Source organism: Vigna unguiculata, chromosome 2 (genome assembly GCF_037176805.1).
Source record: "Vigna unguiculata cultivar grain cowpea cultivar isolate G323 ecotype 2 chromosome 2, ASM3717680v1, whole genome shotgun sequence".
Lineage (NCBI taxonomy): Eukaryota > Viridiplantae > Streptophyta > Magnoliopsida > Fabales > Fabaceae > Vigna > Vigna unguiculata.
This window is the reverse complement of record NC_140793.1, coordinates 28,328,967-28,352,623: the sequence shown is the minus strand read 5'-3', so window position 1 is coordinate 28,352,623 and position 23,657 is coordinate 28,328,967. Positions and strand designations below refer to the sequence as shown.

Sequence of the window (23,657 nt, the reverse complement as noted above, 5' to 3'; positions counted from 1 at the left end):
TGCAGTTCTTCATCCTGATTTATTATCATCTATGGTTATAGCATGCTTATACCATAAACAAAATAAAAGAACCTAACAAAATCAGTGTCAACATTGCTTATTCACATTCAACGTTCAATACATTACCTCAAACAAAATGGATAGGAACAATGATTCATCCTTGTACCGTAGAACTGCTGTTACTGGATTTTCACGTGAACTATGTAATACATTCTGTCACTGTGTCAGGGTGTCAGAAATATCAATTCAAAGATTGATAAATTCTCTAGTCTGTTGTTTTGTCATTTTTCTTGTAAATTTTCTTATAATAATTAATACGTGTTTCAATAAATAATGGATATACTTCATGAATGAATATATTCTTTTTTATTTCCTAAATTAAAAAAAAAAAGGCATCTTGGCATAACACAAATAATTGCAGATCAGTTTTTCTATTGTATGTTAAAGTTATGACAATATCGTAATTCTTTTCATATCAGGAAAAGTCAAATGTCAAGTCAACTACATTGACCAAAACAGTATATATATATATATATATATATATATATATATATATATATATATATATATTATATATATATATATATATACTTTTTATAATACGATGTTTCAAAATGTTAATTACATTAGTAATTTTAGTAAATCTCAATCTGTTATTCTTACACGTCACATAATTAGTTTATTATGAAATTTATACTAAAATTTTCAATTATTTTTCTTTTTTCGATGTATAATTAGTCAAAAAACTTCATCTTTCATCTTGTTGCAATTGACTGTATTTCATAGAAGAAATTATCTAATGACTCATTTTGATTTGCAACAAATAGTTATAAATTTCAAATTTTAGAATAACTAATTTTTCACATATAAATAATTGTATTAATTATATTTTTACACATTAACATAATTTAAAATAAAAAGAATCCATTCTTTGTTTTTTATATATAATGTGTGAAAATTGATTTCTAGAGTTTTAATCGTGGTGTCTTTCTTTTGCCAATCAAGTGATCTAGTTATGGAAGAAAAATAAGACTAAAATGAGTGTTTTTATTGAAAGCAAAATAGATTTATTTTAATATGATTTACAAAAAAATGTAAAAGGGAATAAAGCGTAGAATAAGCATTAAACACAGTATTTAATGTGCGAAAAAATTATTTGGCATAAAATCTTCTGTATTAAAATAGCATTTGATAACATATGCATCCAATATTTAAAGTGTAAAATTGGGGAGAAAGTTATATGCCAATATTCATTATTCTGTCCTTATCCTATGTATTTCTCTACTATAATCTCTTGTATCATTTATATATTTTATATTTAATATATTTATAACTTATTCACTTATTTATTTAGAAAACATGTAAAATTGGCTTTACAATTTTTTTCCTTATCCTATATTTTTTATTATAATAATTTATATTTTTTAATTTTATAATTCACTCAATATTGATTTAAAAAAATATAATTTGTCTATTATTATAATTTTATTTTTCAATCTAGGAGCCCCGAATAGAGGTGATTGGCATGAAATTCTAACTCTCGAAAATGAAGACAATGGAGGTGCATGGGTGAAGGAACTGCAGAGTAAAGGAGGTGTAGCGTAGGAAAATATAATATTAAGATTTTAAATCATTTTTAAATAAAGAGTGACTAAGTAAGTTTACTAAGGCTATGTGGGTGCATGAAGAAAATATGAGGGTGCAGGAAGAAGTACTCTAAATTTATTTCTTCTCAGTGATTTCCCAACACGATTTGTGTGATAAGTTGGGTGGTCATAGGTAATTATTATATACTCTATTCATTTCTTCCATAATATCACTTAAAAATTATTTTATATTCACAAGTATTTATAAATGTTTAATGATATTATTCGATTTTTCTAAATTTTAAATAAAAATATTCTTTAAACTATAAACTTAAAATATTTTCTAAATATAAGAAAAATAAAATTCATCACAAAAAAATTAATAAGAATATTTTTTTTTAATTTTAATTCAAATAAGTTTTACGATTAAAAATAAATTAAAATAAAATTAATCTCTTTAAAAACAACGTTAATTTTGTAAGTTTATATATATATATATATATAGTGGCGGATCTTGACCAACATTGTTGGGGAGCCAAAATAATACGTTCAAAATTTATATATTTAATTATTGTCACTAATATAATAAAAATGAATACATAATTTAGTATAACAATAACTAAAAAAGAAATAAGATTACAAATAAATATATGGAAGACTTGAATTTGTATACCTATTTAAAAAAAAGACTAAACAATAATTTTTCATAATCTAATAGAAAACTAAGAGACGTAAATACCAAAAGAAAATTCGATGATAATTAAACCACACTTAAGATCCGGTTATAAAAAACACACAGTACAATATTTTTTCTTTTATGTTCATAAAATAAAAAATTAATATATAAGCTCATTAAATAAATTAATATACAATTATTAAACTAATATTTCACGAGAGAGAATTACCTTTTTTTTATTTTTTCGAGAATGGAAGACAACAACTTATATATGAGAGTAAAAATAGTATATCTTTTTCTCTTAAGAAACAAAAGAAAATAGGTAAAAATGGGAGATAAGAACAATTTGTGAGAAACTCAAGTCATATAATGAACCACAATATCCGGTTATAAAAAAACACACACGGTTATAAAAAAACACACAGTAAGATATTTTTACTTCTATGTTCATAAAATAAAAATTAATATAAAAGAGACTTATTAAATAATTTATTAAACTAATATTTCACTATCAAATAAGATGAAAGAATTACCTAATTCTTTTCCTCCTCGTGAATGAAAGAGAACAAAAAAAAATAAGAGCAAAAAAATAGATATTTTTCTCTTCAAAAACAAAAGAAAAAATTTAAGAATAAGAAATGAAAACGATTTATAAGAAGCTCAAACCATAATAAAAAATAATAATAAAAACATCTTAATAAATCTTTGTATTCTTTATTTTTTATTATGTTTGATTTTATATTTTATTATTTATTAACATTAATTATTATATTTATAAAAGAAATAAAATATTTAATTTAATCATCATTAATTTATAATATATTATCTAATATTTATAATATATTATCTAATATCTATAATAAAAAAGAATTTAAAATACTTAAAATTTAAAAAAAAATCAAATTTTTGGGGGACCATGCCCCTCCCTGCTACCACAAACATCCGCCACTATATATTGATAAAGGTGTTCAATAATCCTTTTTCATTTAGAAAGAAGTAAATAAATAAATTTTAGTGAAAACGGATATCTAGATAACTCTACCTGCTCTACAAGGACATATGTTATAAATTAAAATAGAAAGTATAAATTAAATGAAAAATAAATATTTTATTATTTAAAAATTATAAAAGTTAAATATTATTGAAGAAAGTATTTATTTTTATTTAAATTATTTCATTTCTAAAAACATAAGATATTTTACTTGATTTAAAAAATTGAAGTTGACTTGAGAAGTCGTTTTCATTATTTTTTTCGATAAGAGTACATACATTAGAAGATAAGAGAATTAATTTAATTTTTAATAATTTTTTCATTTTTCTAAAGTGTACACCTTTTTATTTTTTTCATACATGTATAGCCTCTGTACTTGCATGTGAGAGGTGAAGAATACATACGAATATTTGTTAATCTAGATTTTGTAATTATATATCTATTTTATGAATTAAGTTTCTCATAAATAAGTTAGGACTTTTCTAATAAAGAATAAAAAAAGTAATCGTAACTGCATCACATTTTATATTTTTGGCAACACCTTTGATATGCGTAGTCAACTTGCATAATTTGTAAATGTTGCATTTATAAATGTATCTTTTATTTTTCATGTGCAAATTTTGTCTACTTCATTTTTACTTGCATTTTATACAAAGTTTTATTTACTCTTTGTGTAACATGTATTCTCTTAAGCTCTTATAAATTGTGTCTAATCTTCGTATGTAATTGACTCTCTTTGTAATTTGCATTTAAGTTTCACATGTGTCTTTGATGTAAATTGAGTACACTCCTTTTTATAAATTATGTCTACTATTTTCTTATTATTGATATAAGTTTCTAGTGCATGAGTTTAATAATTGGTTAAACTTCCTTTAATTTTTTAATCCTATTGACTTATATAACCTGTTTAATACTAAATAGTATCATTAAATACACTAAAAATATGATAGGAATTAAAGACAACAATAGTAGATATTAATAATTATTTATTGAGAATTAATGTGAAATATAAAAAATCTTACCTAATTCATCATAATGGGAGATATATAAAAATTATGACATCACTCTCAACCCAAAACTCTTTTAAGGGTGAGTCCCTTCAACCACATTGATACACTCGTTCTTCTTAACAAGACACACTTATCTTAAACTCTTACCAGAAAGACTTTCGATACAAGAACAATACTACACTCGTCTGAACCGATTTTAACCATCGGTTCTGATACCACTTGTTAGGTTTTAAGGAAAGAGTTTCATTGGGGAGAACAAACACCAATGAAACCTGAGCACAACCACATAAGACATTGACACCACCCTAAACTCAAAACCTTAAGCCAGTGGATTTATAGATTTTTATCCTTATATAGTGTTTCACTTTCTCATTTATAACCAATGTGAAACTTAGACTCACACTTAAATACTTAAATTCCTATCACTTATTTTCTCATCTCATGTCATTGTGAAACCCCGTCAGAATCTTAACACGTTTTAAATAATATATTCATTAAGAAGTGTATTCGTTACAAATTTAAGATTAAAAGATCGAAGAGTTTTATCTTTTTTTCCAAGATAGGCGAACAAACAAAATCCAAGCATCAGTTTAGTCTGTATGAATGAATTATTAATTAATGTGAGAATACCATGGAAGTAAAATTGCAGTGGCCAAATTTGCAACAGATAAAGATAAACATGATGGGGAAAACAACAACAAACAATATACCAGAGAATGCAGCGGATATAATTTCCCCTAACTTGCAAGAATCTATGAGGAGCAATAATCAAAGAGCAGCAATAATAAATCACCAAAAGCACAAATAAAGACACCAAGATTTTTAACGTGGAAAACCCCTCAAATCAAGGGTAAAAACCACGAGTCGTCCAGACCAAAGAAATAGTTCCACTATGATCAACAAGAGTACAAAAGAGTCTCACTCAATAGCACAAATTAGTGCCAACACCCAACCAAATAACAAAGCAACAAAGCTTTCAAATAGAGAAGAACAAGAGGGGAAAACCTCTACAAATCACTGCTGCAGTGCGAAATTAATATCTCCCAACTCAAACCTCGTATCAAAGATCCGACCGGTCAGAATGAAGAGCAATGAGTTCCGAACCTGCTGTAAAAATTTCAGCCCGATCCAACGGTGAACGAATCCGCAGCGCCGAATTTACTGCGACAGCTCTATGAAAAACGTGAACAGAATTTTCCCTCTACCTCTCCCTCTATGTGTTAGGGCTTTCAGTGTATTCTGACTCTATTGTTCTGCCTCTCTCTTTTTTATAGCCTCCTCTCCACTAGGTTAAGTGAGACATGGGCTTCTCAAATTTTGGGCCTTTTCTCCACATAGGAAGGGAGCCCAATACCCAACAAATCTCCCCCTCATAACTATGTGGAGATAACCGCCAAACCGGCGATCTCACAACAAACTTCAAACTTTCCTCTTAGCAATGCTTTAGTCATCATATCAGCACCATTATCATCTGTATGAACCTTTTTCAACTCCAACAACTTAGCATCCAAAGCATCACGTATCCAATGATACCTCACATCAATATGTTTGTATCTAGAATGAAAAGTTGGATTCTTACCAAGATGGATAACACTTTGGCTATCAACGAACAATGAATAGTTATCTTGCCTAAAACCAAGCTCCTGCAAGAATTTCTTCAACCATAACAACTCCTTGCATGCTTCAGTAATAGCAATGAACTTTGCCTCTTCAAAACACTCAGGTTCTCCACCATCAGTCAAGATTATGTACTCATCACAAGAATACCTTGTAGAAGGTTCTTTCTGTCTATTAGACCTCCTGAGTTGGACTTGAGGTGATTAAGATATATCACCAAGATCATCATCATCATCATGTTCCTCTTGAGCATCATCAATTGGAACCTCTACTCCACTTCCAACCTGTTGATCATCAACATCACCATGTTGCTCATTGTCTTGAGCTTCCGTTTCAACATTCTCCAAATTGTGAGCGGGCAACCTCATCGGATTACCATCAGTGAGATTACTATCTTTCTCGGGTGTGGTCTTCTCCACCTTATCAATGTCTTCAATGGTCTGGTCTTCCATGAATTGTACATCACGGCTTCTAACAAGCTTCTTCTCAACAGGATCATAAAACCTGTAGCCAAATTCATCCTCACCATAGCCAATAAAGATACATTGCCTTGTCTTTTTATCTAACTTGGATCTTTCATCCTTAGGAACATGAACAAATGCCCTGCAACCAAAGACACGCAAATGATCATAGCTAACATTTTTACCAAACCAAATTTTGTCTGGCACCTCAGTATTCAAAGCAACTGCGGGACTGAGATTAATAACATGCACAACTGCAAGCAATGCCTCTCCCCAAAAGTGCTTAGGCAACTTTGCTTCCGAAAGCATACATGTAACCCTTTCAACCAAGGTTCTGTTCATCCTCTCCGCTAGACCATTCAACTGAGGAGTTTTAGGAGGAGTCTTCTCGTGTCTAATACCATGCTGCCTGCAATAAACATCAAAAGGTCCACGGTACTCACCACCATTATCACTATGGATGCATTTCAGCTTCTTGCCTGATTGCCTCTCAACCATAGCATGAAATTCCTTGAACTTTTCAAGTACTTGACCTTTCCGCTGAAGAGCATAGACCCATAGCTTCCTGGAACAATCATCAATAAAAGTAACAAAGTAAAGTGCACCACTAAATGACTTTACCTTTAATGGGCCACAAACGTCAGAATGCACCAATTCAAGCAATTCTGACTTCCTTGAGGGTGGATGCTTCTTAAAAGATACTCTGGTTTGTTTACCAGCCATGCAATGAGAACATTTCTCCAATTCTGCATTTCTCAATCCCATAAGCACATCCTTTTTAGCTAAGCAGTTAAGCCCTTTCTCACTTATATGACCAAGCCTCCGGTGCCACAAAGATGCCTCCATATACATAGCATTCACACTGTCTTTAGCAACCAAAGCTTTAGTCCAGTACAATTTAGATTGTTTCTCCCCTCTGGCCATAACCAAGTTACCTTTAGTGAGCTTCCATTTACTAGAACCAAAGTGATTGTCATAACCACAATCATCAAGCAACTGCACAGAGATTAAATTAAAACGGACATCTGGAGCATGTTTGACTCCTTTAAGCAACAACTGCACTCCCATGTTGGTTTGCAGGCAAACATCACCAACACCAATCACTTTAGACTCACCATCATTACCCATCTTCAACACTCCAAAATCACCAGAAGTGTAAGATGTCAAGAACTCCTTCCTAGGTGTAACATGCAGTGTAGCACCACTATTAATAATCCACATGCTCTCATCAGATACAAGATTAACGGACTCAAAGTCACGAAGAAGAACAAGATCACCATCTGTAGCAGTAGTGACACGATCATCATCATCATGATCATTCTCTCTCTGTTTGCCCTTCTTGTCTTTGTTCTCCTTTTTCCACTTAAAACAGTATTTCTGAATGTGCCCAGTTTTATGACAAAAATGGCACTCTAAATTCTTGTATCTTGACTTGGACTTGCTCCTACTATTCTCTCTACCACCTTTATGTTCCTTTTTCTGACTTCTCCCCTTAGCTTCTGTAACAAGCATCTCAGACTGAGATGAAGAACCATGTGCCTTCCTCCTCATCTCTTGATTAAGAGCACCGCTCTTTGCCATTTGAAAAGAAATAACACCATTCGAGGCAGAGTTCGTAATTGAAACTCGAAATACCTCCCAAGACTCTGGTAGAGTATTAAGCAACCATAATCCCATAACTTCGTCATCAAACTTTATGCCCATTCCTTACAATTGATCTAGGAGCCCTTGAAACTCATTTAAGTGATCAGAAATAGAAGAATTCTCCCTGTACCTCAAATTCATCAAACAATTTAACAAATACAATTTATTATTGCCCGACTTAGAAGCATACAAAGACTCAATCTTCTCCCACAAAGCTCTGGCATGTGTCTCATTAGCAATATGATTATAAACATTATCTTCAACATATTGCCGAATAAAACCACATACCTGTTGGTGCTCAAAGTCCCATTCTTCTTCAGACATAGAATCTGGCTTCTGTGTAGTAAAGACCGGAAGATGCAATTTCTTGACAAATAATAAATCTTTCATCTTGCCCTTCCACAAATGATAATTTGTACCATTCAAAGCAACCATCTTTGCATTTGCCTCCATCATTCAAGCAAGTAAATATAGCCCAACCAAGAGCTTTGATGCCACTCTGATGGGAAAAACAACAACAAACAATATACCAGAGAATGCAGCGGATATAATTTCCCCTAACTTGCAAGAATCTATGAGGAGCAATAATCAAAGAGCAGCAATAATAAATCACCAAAAGCACAAATAAAGACACCAAGATTTTTAACGTGAAAAACCCCTCAAATCAAGGGTAAAAACCACGAGTCGTCCAGACCAAAGAAATAGCTCCACTATGATCAAAAGAGTCTCACTCAATAGCACAAATTAGTGCCAACACCCAACCAAATAACAAAGCAACAAAGCTTTCAAATAGAGAAGAACAAGAGGGGAAAACCTCTACAAATCACTGCTGCAGTGCGAAATTAATATCTCCCAACTCAGACCTCGTATCAAAGATCCGACCGGTCAGAATGAAGAGCAATGAGTTCCGAACCTGCTGTAAAAATTTCAGCCCGATCCAACGGTGAACGAATCCGCAGCGTCGAATTTACTGCGACAGCTCTATGAAAAACGTAAACAGAATTTTCCCTCTACCTCTCCCTCCCCCTCCATGTGTTAGGGTTTTCAGTGTATTCTGACTCTATTGTTCTGCCTCTCTTTTTTATAGCCTCCTCTCCACTAGGTTAAGTGAGACATGGACTTCTTAAATTTTGGGTCTTTTCTCCACATAGGAAGGAAGCTCAATACCCAACAAAACACAATCCAAAAGGGATCAAAAACATATTAGAAATTAAGAATACGTTACTTTTGAGTATTCAATTTTTCAACTTCTTTTGGTATATCAAACCTACCGTCTCCATATATATTTTCACTCATCCATAACCATCCAGTAACGTCTCTGTGGCCAAATAATACTTTTGATCTTAGTTTTTATTTCTCTGAAGAAAATTAATATATACTATTTTTTATTAAGATAGAATTAATTTGTATAGTGTTTTCACATAATTTCTGTAAAGTTTTATTTTTAAATTAAGTATAAGTTAATTTTAGTTCAAAGGAACATTTATTTTATTTTTCCCTATAAAATTGTTAAAATAATTGTTTTAAGCTGTTTTCTTCTGCTACTGCATATATAGGCCAAAAATCTCAGTCAATGGCAAGTTCTAAATTTTCATGTCCTGAAATATTCTATTTTCCATGGTGTGTTTGACTTTCGTTTTTATTCCTGTTTCCGATTACTTTTCTAGTGAGACAAAAGGAAAACGATCAACACTCTCTCACAAAATTGCTAGCCCCACAATATTATAAAATCTAAATGTGATAAAATAACTTCATATACTAATAATCGTTAAGTCAAATTATAATCAATTAAATAAAAAACAATTTATTTGATCTATTAAAAATTATTTAATCTATTAATTAATCCGAAAAGAATACCAGTTTCCATATTGTATAAAAGAAAAAGTATTTCAAAACTAAATAAAAATAGTTAAATTGATTAATTTTAACGAATAATATTATAAATTTAAATTTTATTTCTCTACAACAAAATATTAAATCAACGACAAAATTCTACATATAAAAAAAGTCAATAAATTAAAATTTATAGACCGATTATACAATTTTAGTTATTAATGAATATTTATGCCAATAATAAATTTATAAAATTTTTCAATCAAATATATCGATAAAATTTGTTGGATAAAATAAAGTTTAATTATTGACTAAAATATATGTCAATTATAAATTTATTTGTAAAATTTGTATATAATTTTGAATTATATTAATTAACGTTAAAACTTTTTTTCTTTTAACTTTCATCATTTTATAGTAAAAGTCATCAATAATTTTTTTTTTAATTTATCAGTAATAATCTTTTCTAAATCTATTGGTATTCAATATTTTTTTGAGTAAAAACTTAAATACAATTATCATGAGTATCTTTTACAAATAAAATATCGTGTTGAAGCCATAAAGTAAAAAAGTATATCTGAATTGATATTTGGAATTTTACTTACATGGATATGAAAAAGAGAACATTCAAGATAATCTGAGTTTGAAAGTACACTATAAATTTCATGTATAAGTTAATTCGACAATGAATTTATAGGGATATCTAATAGCTAGTCTTATTCGGAAGTTATTTCAACAGTGAATCACACCGTAATCAAAGCAAAAATATCTTCGGAATATAAACCATAAGGTCGAAAAAATAATAATCATTGCATAATTATTTCTCTTTCAATTTCGCCTAAAATTTATGTTCTGATAAGTTTGTGTTGCTTCTAAAAGCCTACCTCTCTCATGTTACTTTCCATGAAAATAAAAAGTCCTAAAGCAATGTTAACACAATGTAAAAGTGAATTTAACTATACACGAGAAAAAGGTTAAAAAAGTGTACGAGAAACTAATGGAAATTATTTACGTTAATGAATTGAAAATTCTCATTATTTTCTTAAAATATATAAGTGAAATGATGTTCTGATGGTAAGTGTATTTTATTCCATAGAATTTTTGTTTGAACGTAATTGACATGGTTTCATTCTTTACTAGTGGGATCAAATTGACACTTTCTCTACTATACTAACAAAAGTAAAAGCATATGTTAAACAACGTATTAGTATTTTTATAAAACACGTTATTTGAGATGAACCTTTATACTTACGCTGTTACTGTGTGCTTGACTTTTAGAGCTTTAAGGTCTCAACCAAAAAAAGAAGTTTAAACATAGAAAAAGATGAAGCAAATAGTTGCTGAAAGTATAAGAAATTGACATTCTCCATATATTAGGTATATACCGTTACATTTATATGATTATATATTGCTTAATTAAGTTAAGACATACCAAACCTCCGTATTGAATAGCGCAACCTTTTTTGAGAAAGCTTGTGTTCATGCGTGAGGAAAGAGGTTACCCACCTAATTTTCCAATTTTCTATGTATGTGTTCTTAAAGCTTTTCCACAAATAATATATATAACTATACGTAAATAGTTAAGATTAGAAGTTTATTGCTGGTCCTATGACCCATTTTAAGTATGCATTTTTCTGATTTCTTATACTTTATAAAGTAATTTTGTGACTATTGATAAACTTTTAATTTTAATCAATGATGTATGGTTGGGCAAAGCATCTAAGTGAAACAACTTTAAAGACTTACAATCTTGTTACTAGAAATTTAAATATGAATTTGAGTTTCATATTAAATAAAAATGAAGAAAACCATTGTAAAGTTTTGAATTTAAAGATGCAAAGTTATAATAAACTGTGAAAATTTGAAAATCTTGGTAGAATGAATTGGTATATTTGAAAATCAATAATACAAAGGAAAACAAATAATAATCTTTACAACATTTTGTATTGCTATTTGAAATTAAGAAACTTAATCCATTACATTTATTTCAAGAAAGATTATAGTTATATTTTACTGAGTTGTTTTGATTGTATTTACTATTTTTTAGATAACAATTAATTTATAATTTTCACATGAATATATAAATTTACAAAAAAAATTTTTCCAAAAACAGGCCTTTTAAACTATTAATTAATATAAAGTATTCTTATCTAGAGTTACCTTTCCAAAATGTAAAGGTGATATTTTTTTTTTTAGTTTTGTAAATCTTATCGGAATAAGTTCCAACTTTTTGTGAATTTTTTATGATAAACTTTGACTTGTTGTAGATTGAAGTAATGAAAATATTGTTATTAATATATATATATATATATATATATATATTTATATGTATGTATGTATGTATTTGGATTTTTTATATAATAAATTTATTATTTTTTAAAAAAATATTCATAAAGTTAACTATATGTTAATTTCCGTATCTAGTATGTGATGTCAGGTACTTCAACAATTTATTGTATTCATCCTTATTTAATTAAGAAAAAAAATATAAGTATTTTTTGTTTGGGCTATTAGTTAATTATGTAATTTAATACCAATTTCAATTATGTTTTAAGACACAGACAATCTAAATGTTTCTGGTGAAAAAATAAAAGAAGTCATTGAGTAAAGAAAATAAATCCACAAAAATATCTTTGCAGGGACAACTCAAGGATAATAAATCTATTTATTTATTAATAAAATAATTTTATGTTAAATTGTATCATAATCTTAACAAAAATTTATTTTTTGAGTTTTGTAAAATGTAAAAGCATTTTTTAAATTCTTGTAATTAATTTTATCTAATATTTCTTTTTCAATAGATGTCAATTTGTTTATTTTTGTTGAGACATTATTAATATTAAATAATTTGTATTAACTTTAATTTTGAAAAACTATTTTAGTTGAAACAATTAATACTGAAATTTTTAATATTATTTTATAAATTATATGTGTATTTGAAACAAAATTAAATCTATTTTTTTATATAATTAAGGATGAGTTAAAATAATAAAATATGATTCTTGTTGTTAAGAAAATAAACACAATCATAGACTCTTAATAACTTAGAACTTTGAACGCGGTTTCTCTTTCTTAGTAAGAGTTTAAATTTAATTTCTAAATTTCAACTTTTTCGTAAACTCTACACAATTTATTTTGAAATTATTCATTAATAAAATAATTAAAAAAATATTATTTTGATATATATATATATATATATATATATATATATATATTTATATATTATAATTTTACAATTAATTTAATAAAGATATAAGTACTTAAAAATAATTAGAGATTTTTTTTATAAAGTCTAAAGGAAGAGTTTTACCTATGTGGACCTTAAGTTAGTCCATGTGTCAGTGCAGAGAAACTAGCTTCTTTTGGATGAGGGGTGTTATTTCATAGCTCGTGAGAATCCTTTATTATTTAGCTAGGTACTCAATGATGTATTCTTGTGTTTTATCTATCTTTTTGGTGGATATAACATTTTTTTTTTTGTTGATTCTTTGAAGTTCTAAAAGAATTTATGGTTTATCTATTAATTATTATTAGTGAAAAAATTTTAGTAGGCTAGATCCGATGAATTTTTCTTTCCCCACAGTAAAATGTTTGGGAGTCGACTGATTTCTCTCTTTCTCTATTTTGAGCATCTCTCTATTTGGCCTATTATATGCATAGTATAAAAAGTAGGGTCTTATCAGCTAGTTCTAAAAGTACCGGTTAAGGATAATTAATATATATTAAATTCTACAAAAATACATAAATAAGTGAGATATTAAATAAATTCCGACCTAATAATTATTAATACAATTTTATTTTATTTAAAGGATAAAAATGTCCATAAATATTACATATGTGTGCTTAATATTTTATTTAATGTTCACAAATAAAATTTAAAAAACAATTAAATAATTATATTTTAATGTTGCTAAATATTAAATATAATTAAACATAAAAAAGTTTAAATTAACAGAAAATCCAACAACAAAAATAGTGTTAAACATCTACAAATTTTACAAAAAGAAAAACATAAGAAAGTTTAAATTAACAGGAAAAAAAAACTAGTACTAAAAATTTTGATCATTTTACAAAATAAAAAATAATTAAAGTGTCAATTTGAGACTTTATTGAATTTTCTTTTTTATTTTTTTAGTAAAGACCTTAAAAATTTCAAAATTCTTGTTTTGTATCAGAAAGTTATTGTCTAAATATTTTAAAAGATATTTTTGCCTTTATAAAATTTGTTATATGCATTTATACTATTTTAATTACTGTATTTAATTATTTGAGTTTTCAATGTAAAAATAATGATATCAATACACATTAGTTATTCTTTAACCAGGCCTTTAGAACACTATTTAGTATTTTCTAAAAAGTATTATTTCTTTAAATAAATTATTAATTAATTAGATGTTCATTTAGTGTAATTGTTATTGAAGGAAACAAAGTTTGATAAGTAAAACCGTTATAAATGTCCTTAATTAGATTGAGTTCAGCAATACTCAACAGCTTCCTTGCCCCTCAAATTTCAAAATTGTTAGCTTTTGACTTATACAGTAGTATACAGTTGGCCATCCAAATATGTGAAAAAACAATTTGAAAGCAAAAATGAGGTAAGAAGTTGAAGAATATCTCCAAGTTCACATTTCCTGTGATGTCACTCTCTCTTTGACCACCACAATCAAATGTCAAACATTTTATTTTTCAGTAAAACAATAAACATCTACGTCTCATCTTCTATCTCTAAGTCAATCACATTTTATCTATTTTACTCTTTTCTTTCCACCTTCCCCCAATCTGAAACTAACTTTTTCACAAATTATTTTAAACTTTTATTTTATGTATAAATTAATTTTAATTTATAAAAAAAAGTTTTTTTTTTCTTATCGTTGTTGTTTAAAGGTGTTTGGAAACACTTTTAAATATGTTCTTTCATATGTCTAAATGGAATTTTTAAGATTGACAATTTGCTTTTAGTTTAAAATAACCACATCTTCTGTAAATAAAAATATGGTGTGGAAAATGTCATCATAGGAAAACTAATAAATTTCTCACCTTTTTATTCCATAAAACAAAAATATAAAGTAGTAGAAAAACTGGAGTCTAAACTTTTCATTTGGACATGTATACTCTCACATTTCTTGTTTTTACGTGCATCCACTTTTTCTTCCTTTAAATCAATGTGTTAGGTTGAGAAGGATTAGTTAAAGACAAAATCTAAACTAATTTTATTTAATCTAATTAAGTTCAACCAAATTTATCAAAACCTTTTAAAATCAACTCAATTTCATTAATCAATGAACTCGGATTTTATCATATCTAATATATGGTTTTAAATTAACCCAACCTAATAATTTGATTGAAATTCGGTTCTATGATCATTATATGTAATATAAAAAAAATAAAAGAAAAAGAGATATTATGTTTCTATACAACAATTGTCACTAATAAATAAAAATCTACGTTAATATCTTTTATTTTAAAGTGTATTCAATTAATGTTGATTAATTTAACCTTAAATAAAATATATTTTTAATATATATTAATGAAATTTGTATCAGTTTGATCAATGTTAATAATAGTAATTTCAAAACAAAAACAAAAATTCGTACTAACATTTCCATCTTCAAATAAAATAAAATACCAAAAAAAATTAGAAAATAAAATAATAGAAATGAAAGAGATGGGTGTGAATAAAAGATTAGGAGTGCGAATGAAGCGAAGGAGAATAATACCATGAAGGAAATAGATGAACGTGGATGGACGAAGGAGGTGAATAGGTGAAGATGAATGTAAGGATAGTTACAAATATAATGGAAGAGATGTTATGAGCAAATTTATATAAAAAATGAGATTGGATAATTTTAAATTAGGAGATTGTCATATTTAAATCTAAACCCTTATTAAAAGTAATTTATGATTAATATTTATTATCATGAAACGGCACAAATTCATCAGTTTAAATAAATAAAAATAGTATCAGCTTAAAAGATACTTATATATATATATTTTTTTTACATTTATCTAGTATGATACTACCATAAATATTTTTATTCATTAAAAAAATTAAATAGTTAGTATCGTCATAGAATTGACAAAATTGACTCAACATTAAAAGGACCTAGTTAACATTAACACAAATATTTTTAAAAAGTTAACCTTTTGGGCCATATAGAGTCGGCCAAGCTAACTATTAGCACCCAACATTTAGCGACTTTATTAGTGTAAACTTAATTAACCTTAATCTGACACAAACACAAATACTTATTTATTAAAAATAATTAAAATTAATTTTATACTTTTTAACTTTTATTTAAAAATGAAAACTTTTTGTGTCACATAGCATTGCAATTTGGAAGCTTATTTAATAATTTTTTATATTGATTATAAATTTGTATTTTATTTGAATTGTTGATATCTATTGAATTGTTTTTTCTTAAATCTTAAACACGAGGATTGTCTTTATCTTTTGAATTTCCAGGTGCCAAGATTTGAGACTCCAATATGAGACTTCCAAACATTTTTAATTTTAATTTACTTATTATTTCGTCATTATAATAATTTTATCAATACTGGTGGACCTCAATTCGACCCCTATTGAATAATTAAACCGTAAAATAGCATTTGACCGGTTTAATATGTATACGGTTTTTAAACATATAATTGAACATGGTTCGGACAATATTTATTGAAAATCTCTCAACTATTCTTAATTTTGTCTTAATTTGTCGTGTAAGTATTGTTCAATATCTCATCAACAAAAACCAAGAATAATGATGGAAACCACCAATAAAAAGAGGACCACCTATACAATATCCTCTTAATTAATAATGGTCATCGAAGGATTTCTTTAACAGGCCCTCTTTCTTTTCGTTTAGAAGTAAATATTTTATATTATGTGATAATTGTAGTGGAAACACTGTTCCGTCGTCTGAGAAATTTGAATGAGAAAGTGTATACTTCCTTGAAACGAGTGCAATGAATGAGGAGCAGGTGGAGAATTGTTCCTGCTTCAGAATTATTATTATCTCAAGCAGACGTTGCTCGTGACAACACAATCGAGGCATACAAATCTAAGAAGAAAATGACAAAGTTGATGACCACACCCATGAAAAAAAAAATGAACAACTCAAGATATCGTGCATGAAGGAACATAGGAAGCATCATGTTAGTTAGGGCAATAAGATCTTGCACACTACGTGCCCTATTGGGTGGACCCTGATGTGACCTTACCAGGGGCTTTTTCACTCAAGTCTCTAAAGTTTTCGATTTTATTGTAAGCACTGTGAACTTTTTCGTTTCTCCAACATTTTTTTTCAGTTTTGAAACTCTTATTCTGATAAAGTTTAACGCGTAATCAAATATGAAGCTTGGACGGAAAAATCTACCACTAAAAGAAATTAGTCTCAGCAGAGGTATAGCATGACTGAACATAATCCTATATGACATCTTACAACGTTATACGAAACAAATTAACTGCAGAATATTATTATCTATATTGTGTTAGACTATAATTGATGGTGCAATCAATATTTCAGATTTATGATACACTAACTTCAGAATCTTGCGGCAAAAGGTATGGATGGCACCAGTAATCAGTAATTTGATGACAAACTAATTAAACAACAAAAGTTCATGTGATTGCAGAGTACAAATTAAAAAGGCACTCTTCCATTAATACAAGAGAAAATTGAGCCCTTTCTATAAACATATTTTTTTCTACATTTAACTAGCAATGAATCAGATGAATTTTTCGTACGATAGATTAACTAGCAATAAAACCAGTACTTTGTACATTGAAACTTTTTATTTGTAGTTTTCCAAATTCAGAAGTCTATCATAATCCCCATGTACGTTCATGGGAATGTTGCTGCTTCAAAAACACAGAACAAGAAAAAAAGGCTTTTAGTTTGTTATTCTCATCTCGATTGTATCGAAAATCTTCAAACGTTGGACCAACAGGTCAACCCACAATAACTTAAGAAAAAAGAATCCATTCGAACCATATGTGTAGGCACTTTAGGAAATTCAATGAACTTTACCTTGTGCTTAAACGACACATGCCCTACCTAATCCTGGTTTTCGTTATACATATCTGCCAATAATTAAAGTTCTCCGTGGCTGAAATATACCAAAGTGTAATCTCTAGGTAACTTCTTTTCACACAGTCATTTTTCCGTGTTACATGTTTCCCATTTGTTTTCTAATTAAACGTAATTGAAAAAACCATTAAATGATGACATCATTTCTTGAATTCGCGTCCCATTTTCACCTATAAAACCAAATATCACGATACCAATTAAACTATGCAGTACGGTTATAAGCCCTAACATAGTTTTTCTCTGAAACCAGACCACCTTAACTGTTCACTATTCTTTGTCCAGGAACATATAACCGCTGTGTTTCTGCATTATGGGAAGATCACCGCGTCGTGAGGAGATTAGTGGTGTGAAGAAAGGACCATGGACACCAGAAGAAGATGAGAAGCTGGTTGATTATATCACCAAACACAGCCATGGCAGTTGGAGAACACTTCCAAAGCGTGCAGGGCTGAATAGATGTGGTAAGAGCTGCAGATTAAGGTGGACAAACTATCTGAGGCCTGATATCAAGAGAGGCCAATTCACTGAAGAAGATGAGAGAATTATCATCAACCTTCATTCAGTTCTCGGAAACAAGTATGTACATGTTACGTTCCTTAGTAAATTTACCTTAGTTTTTGAGGATTCGTATGAGAAAGAATCAAACAAATTTGTTTTTTTTTTTTCTTGTAGGTGGTCGAAGATTGCGGCTCATCTACCAGGACGAACTGATAATGAGATAAAGAATTATTGGAACACTCACATAAGGAAGAAGCTTCTAAAGATGGGCATTGATCCAGAAACTCACAAGCCAAGAACAGACTTTAATCACCTCATGAGTCTTTCTCAGTTGCTTGGCATGTCAAACTTGAGCAGTGTTATGAGTAGTACTTGGGGCAATAACAATCTTGGTTTGCAACCAGACATCACTCAGCTAGCAAAAATTCAACTGCTGCAAAATCTCTTGCAACTTATGAACAGCAATTCATTTGTTAACATGGGTAACCCTTACCTCTTTGGCAATCCCAACCTGAACCCTTTATTTCTGAACGGCACAAACCCCCTCCAAGCTAAGGAGCCTGTGGTGTTGAGTGGTAGTGAAAGATTTGGTAACCCTAGTGTGTACTCTCAAGCACAAAGTGAGTGCTCAAAATCATTGGCAGATGTGGAGGGTGGATCCATTCCACAAGATCTTGATTACAGCAAAATTAGCAGCATCAACACCAATCATTCGCGGGAAAATCAAGAAGAAAACCCTCTCCCTGCATTAGTTGCTGCCTCTCCGAGGATGGGAACCTTAAACCAAATGGACAGTGGTTGTGGTAACTTAGCACAAACGAACGCAGAGTCACCTTCGAACACATTCTTTGATGATTGGGAGAAGTTGCTTGATGATGAAAGAAGCGGTTCCTATTGGAAAGAGATTCTAGAGTAAGACCTTATTCTCTATTGCTTTCCTTTTCTTGGTAGCTCTAGGTTTTACCTGCTTCCACCTTCTGAGAAAAATGTTATAAATGTTGGTACATTTTAAGCTTTCAATTAGTTATAAAAGTGATAACGTTTTCCATATATTTATTTACCTTGCCTCAGTTAAGCTGATATTTTCTTTTTTATTCTGCAGATTTACACCCACTTCTGCATCACCGATTATGTGGTAGAAGAATCATTGGTTCTCTTTCAGGACGATCCCATCAATTCATGGATATATATTCCGTACCCAAGAGATACGAAGTTTTATTCATTCATGGTTTTTTTTTTCTTTGTAGATTCATTTCTCTTTTAATACAGTACATGGGTATACTAAACATACATATATAAAAGATTCAAGTACATGCATATTTATATAATATGGAGGGTTGCATACATACACACATATATTTAGCTTTATATATTATGTTCTTAGAAACAACCCTGTACTTTACTAGATTGGTTCCATTTTCTAAAGTAAAACACCTTTTATAAGGAATTCTTTTAATGTCTCTTCTAAAATGTGGTGACTTTATATATGACTTAGGGTTTTTTCTTCTTTGCTCCTATAGAAATATGACAAACTGAAAATCCTCTAGGCCTTTTCTACAGTGATGATGGTCCAGTTAATCTATCAAGTTATGCATCTGACTTTTAGTGTGTGATGTATATATAAGTCAACCCTGTCACCACAATTTCTCGCCGACTAAAGAAAATATTGCTCTCTTAAGTATCACATCAAATGATGAAGATGTAGAAGATTGGAAGCTAATCCAAATGACAAATTGTCGTTGGAATTATTAGATTTGTCCAGATTCCTGACCAATGTTTGGTCAGATTAATTGGTTTAAGTCTAAAATAAGACAAAAAATAACGATAAAGAAAAAAAGAATGCTGCAAATGTAACCACCCCTTTGTTTTCAAATTTACTAAAGAAAATTATAATTATCCGATAATGTTTTAGGTAAGGGATTAATGAAGGAGACGACACAAGTTATCCTTCAAAAGCTTTGTTTCTAGAATAATAGGGACTTTATTTACCACTTATTTGATTCTGAGAAGAAAGCTCATATCTTTATAGTCATATTCGTTTGAAAGCAAGAGATAATGCCACCAACTATTAGATGATGCGATTTTTAAAACAGATAACTAAGATAATACATACATATCATATGTACTCCACAATTTAAATTTATAATACTTCTATGTGGTAAAAATACTATAGCACTATATTATATGAATGCGATTTAAGATTCTGATAGTGGTAGCAGTGTTCTGGCAAATTCAACAGTGGCCTTCCTCCATTTTGTGTTCATGTCAGGTTGACGTTGACTTATAAGAGGTTAATGAAAGATGATGGTCTAAGAGTTGATTTTACGTCACTGACCATTGTTGTCGAATATTTCTTAACCATGATTATGAGTGGCTATGTTTTAAATCATAACGGTTGGTGGAAAATAGCATCTTGTAGTTTGTTTCCTTTCATCTTTGCATGTTTTTTTACCATTCAGATCTGGTGTAATTTCATTATAAAATTACAATAACGGTGCAAGTTAAAAAAAAATTGAACTTGAACAAGCTGTGTCAATTTGGCATGAAATTCAAAACGAGAAACTTATATCATGCCGAAGCGACTTCAATGGGATGAACTTAAGCAAAGTTGAAGTCGCTTGAGATTTGATTAAACTTAATAATGAAATAAACTGAAATTGTTATAGCATGACATAACTTCAATTCATTTTATTACAACAGTGAAATCGTCATACTATGACACTATTTCTATTCATTTCATTATTAAGCTTAATTAAAGTTGTCACAAACGGTAATAACTTTAATTTTTTTACATAAATCAAATTAATACGACTTCAATTCATCCACGTTGAAATCACCTCAGCATTACATAACTTTAATTTAAAGTCACACAAGATTAGCATGACATGTCTAAGATCGAATTTTGTTTTTATTAGTTACATCAATCTTGTAATTTCATTTTGAAATTACACCAAAATGATTGAAAATCCTCTTTTACATGTAAATTGTTGGTTTTCAAAAACGGCTACCGAGGTCTTACTTCACAACATCGTGGCGTGTAAGCTTGGACTATGAGGAAAACAATTTGTACGTATTTGAGATAGGCTAGAAGGTTTTTGGGATCTAGTTTGAGTTTTTTTAAAGATTTATACAAATAAGGATATATTATTTATGTCTTGCTTTTTTCTTTTTCTCTTTTTTGTATTTTTTGTACACCAGTCGGGACAACTCAATTATCTTATATTAATTTATTTAATTTTCTTAAAAACAAATATGAATGTGATATGCAAAATGATCTTTGTACCTTTAATAATATGAAAATGTGATTATTTTAAGAAATTAATTCGTATTTTTGCTACCTTTTTAAAGATAAAATATATATATACATCTATTATTGTCCAAATTTAATTGAATTCGCGTTGGTGATTTATTTTATATTTGATCAAAAGAATTATGAAGTCTAATTAGTTTATTTTAATTATTTTCCTTAAACCTCATTAAATCAATTAATCCTATTAGAGTTTAAGAAAGATTTGTTGCGACTTTAGAAAATCTATAGAATAATTAACAATAAACACATTTCTTAAAAATATTATAGAAAATTCGAAAAATATAAAAATTATACTAGTGCATCAACACAGAAATAAAAGAAATTAATATTTTTTTAATATTTGGAGATATTAAAAATTACCAATAGTTTTTTTGTCCACCGGTGTAAAATTCTTCTTTTAATTGTGTTGCAGTGTATAAAATTTTAAACCAATAGTTTTCCTCCATCTGAAAGTCATGTATGTTTCTTGGGATTATATATTTCATCACATAGATTATATAGTGATTGAAAAATTATGATTTTATATTTATGACATTAATTATATATATATATATATATATATAAAAGATATAATATTATTTTTAATATTATTTTTACTCTAAAGACCTTAAAATAATAATATTATGAATTTTTATTTTTATATAATATTTAATTTGGTCTATTCTATTTAATTATGTTTAACTTATATCAGGTGTTTAACACTACTCGTAGTGTAATGTCAACAAGTATTTTAGTATTTTGTGTTAGATGATTTTTTTTTTATATAACAGTGGTATTTAGAAAAAAAAAAAAAACTTACTTAATGACTTAACGTTTTTTCAAATATTGTATTTTGATTTCTGATTTTTTATATTTAATGTATTATTTTTATCTTTAGATAAAATACTATTTTATTTTATTTACATATTTTATTTTTCACAAGTATAATATTATTATTTGCTATTCCTTTGTTTTTATTCTTTTCTATATCCGTTTGCTAAAGGATCTAGTTTAGTAGAATACACAAATTGTTATAAACTCCCTAACACAGTTGAATTCTTATAATAATAAAAACTATAAATGTATTTCCGTTGTGATACATTAGGTGACACAATATTTGAATACATAAAATAAAACACAATTTAAAAAAAACTAAAATGTAATTACGATAATACAATTTTAAACAAGAACATAAAGAACTTGAAATAAAAGAGAGACATGTTTTATTTATACTTTAGTTGAAAAAAAAAATAGACTTGTTTAGATTTTTTTGTTGTGGAAAAATTTTCAATAAACTCAAGAATTTATTTACGCCTTTCATCCTTTTGGGGGAAATCATCCTTCAGAACTCTCCATGCCCAATTTCCTCAACAAAATAGTACATATACAAAATGTTTACAAAAACTAATTTGCTAGAATAAATTCTTAAAAAATAATAAAATGACATGAATATTATCTTTATATAAAACTGTTGCGAAATTCATTCATTGTCTTGACCAAATTGAATGAATCAAAATAACTACAGTCAATCAACCATAATTTCAAGTACTACATTTTTAACTAAAAAATTACACTTTAACTTAGTTTTTAATTTAATAATAAACGTTGAATCTAATCTGATTTTTTATCTGCTTTGCTTAGTATTTGAACCGTAGACTTACACCGGTTCTTCTTGATCCGTATAAGAAAATTTTAATAACTTTAGTAAATCAATTTCTAAAATTCATAATTTTATAATATATAATTTTTTAAGTATAAAACTAATTAAAATATAAATAGTTTTGAAGTGGATTGAAACAAAATAAAAAATGTAAGTGAGAAAACTACTTTTAGTTGAATCTGACGCGAATGCGCAAATTACTTTTAGATGGACTAAAGAAAAAAACATGAATAAACATGGTTAGCAAAAAACACACATCACATGTTATGCTAGAACTGTTGGAATTAAGGAATTTAAGTAATGCAGGT

The 23,657-nt window shown here is 28.4% G+C and overlaps 1 protein-coding gene across 1 annotated transcript; it reads left to right on the top strand.

Annotated features, from left to right (window-relative positions):
• The first annotated feature begins 18,120 nt into the window (after positions 1 to 18,120).
• Positions 18,121 to 20,934, top strand: LOC114173021 (transcription factor MYB41-like). The gene is made up of 3 exons (XM_028057212.2): positions 18,121 to 18,478; positions 18,575 to 19,312; positions 19,503 to 20,934. The coding sequence occupies exons 1-3, from the start codon at positions 18,213 to 18,215 to the stop codon at positions 19,537 to 19,539; spliced, it is 1,041 nt and encodes a 346-aa protein (XP_027913013.1). The 5' UTR covers positions 18,121 to 18,212; the 3' UTR covers positions 19,540 to 20,934.
• The last annotated feature ends 2,723 nt before the right edge of the window (positions 20,935 to 23,657 follow it).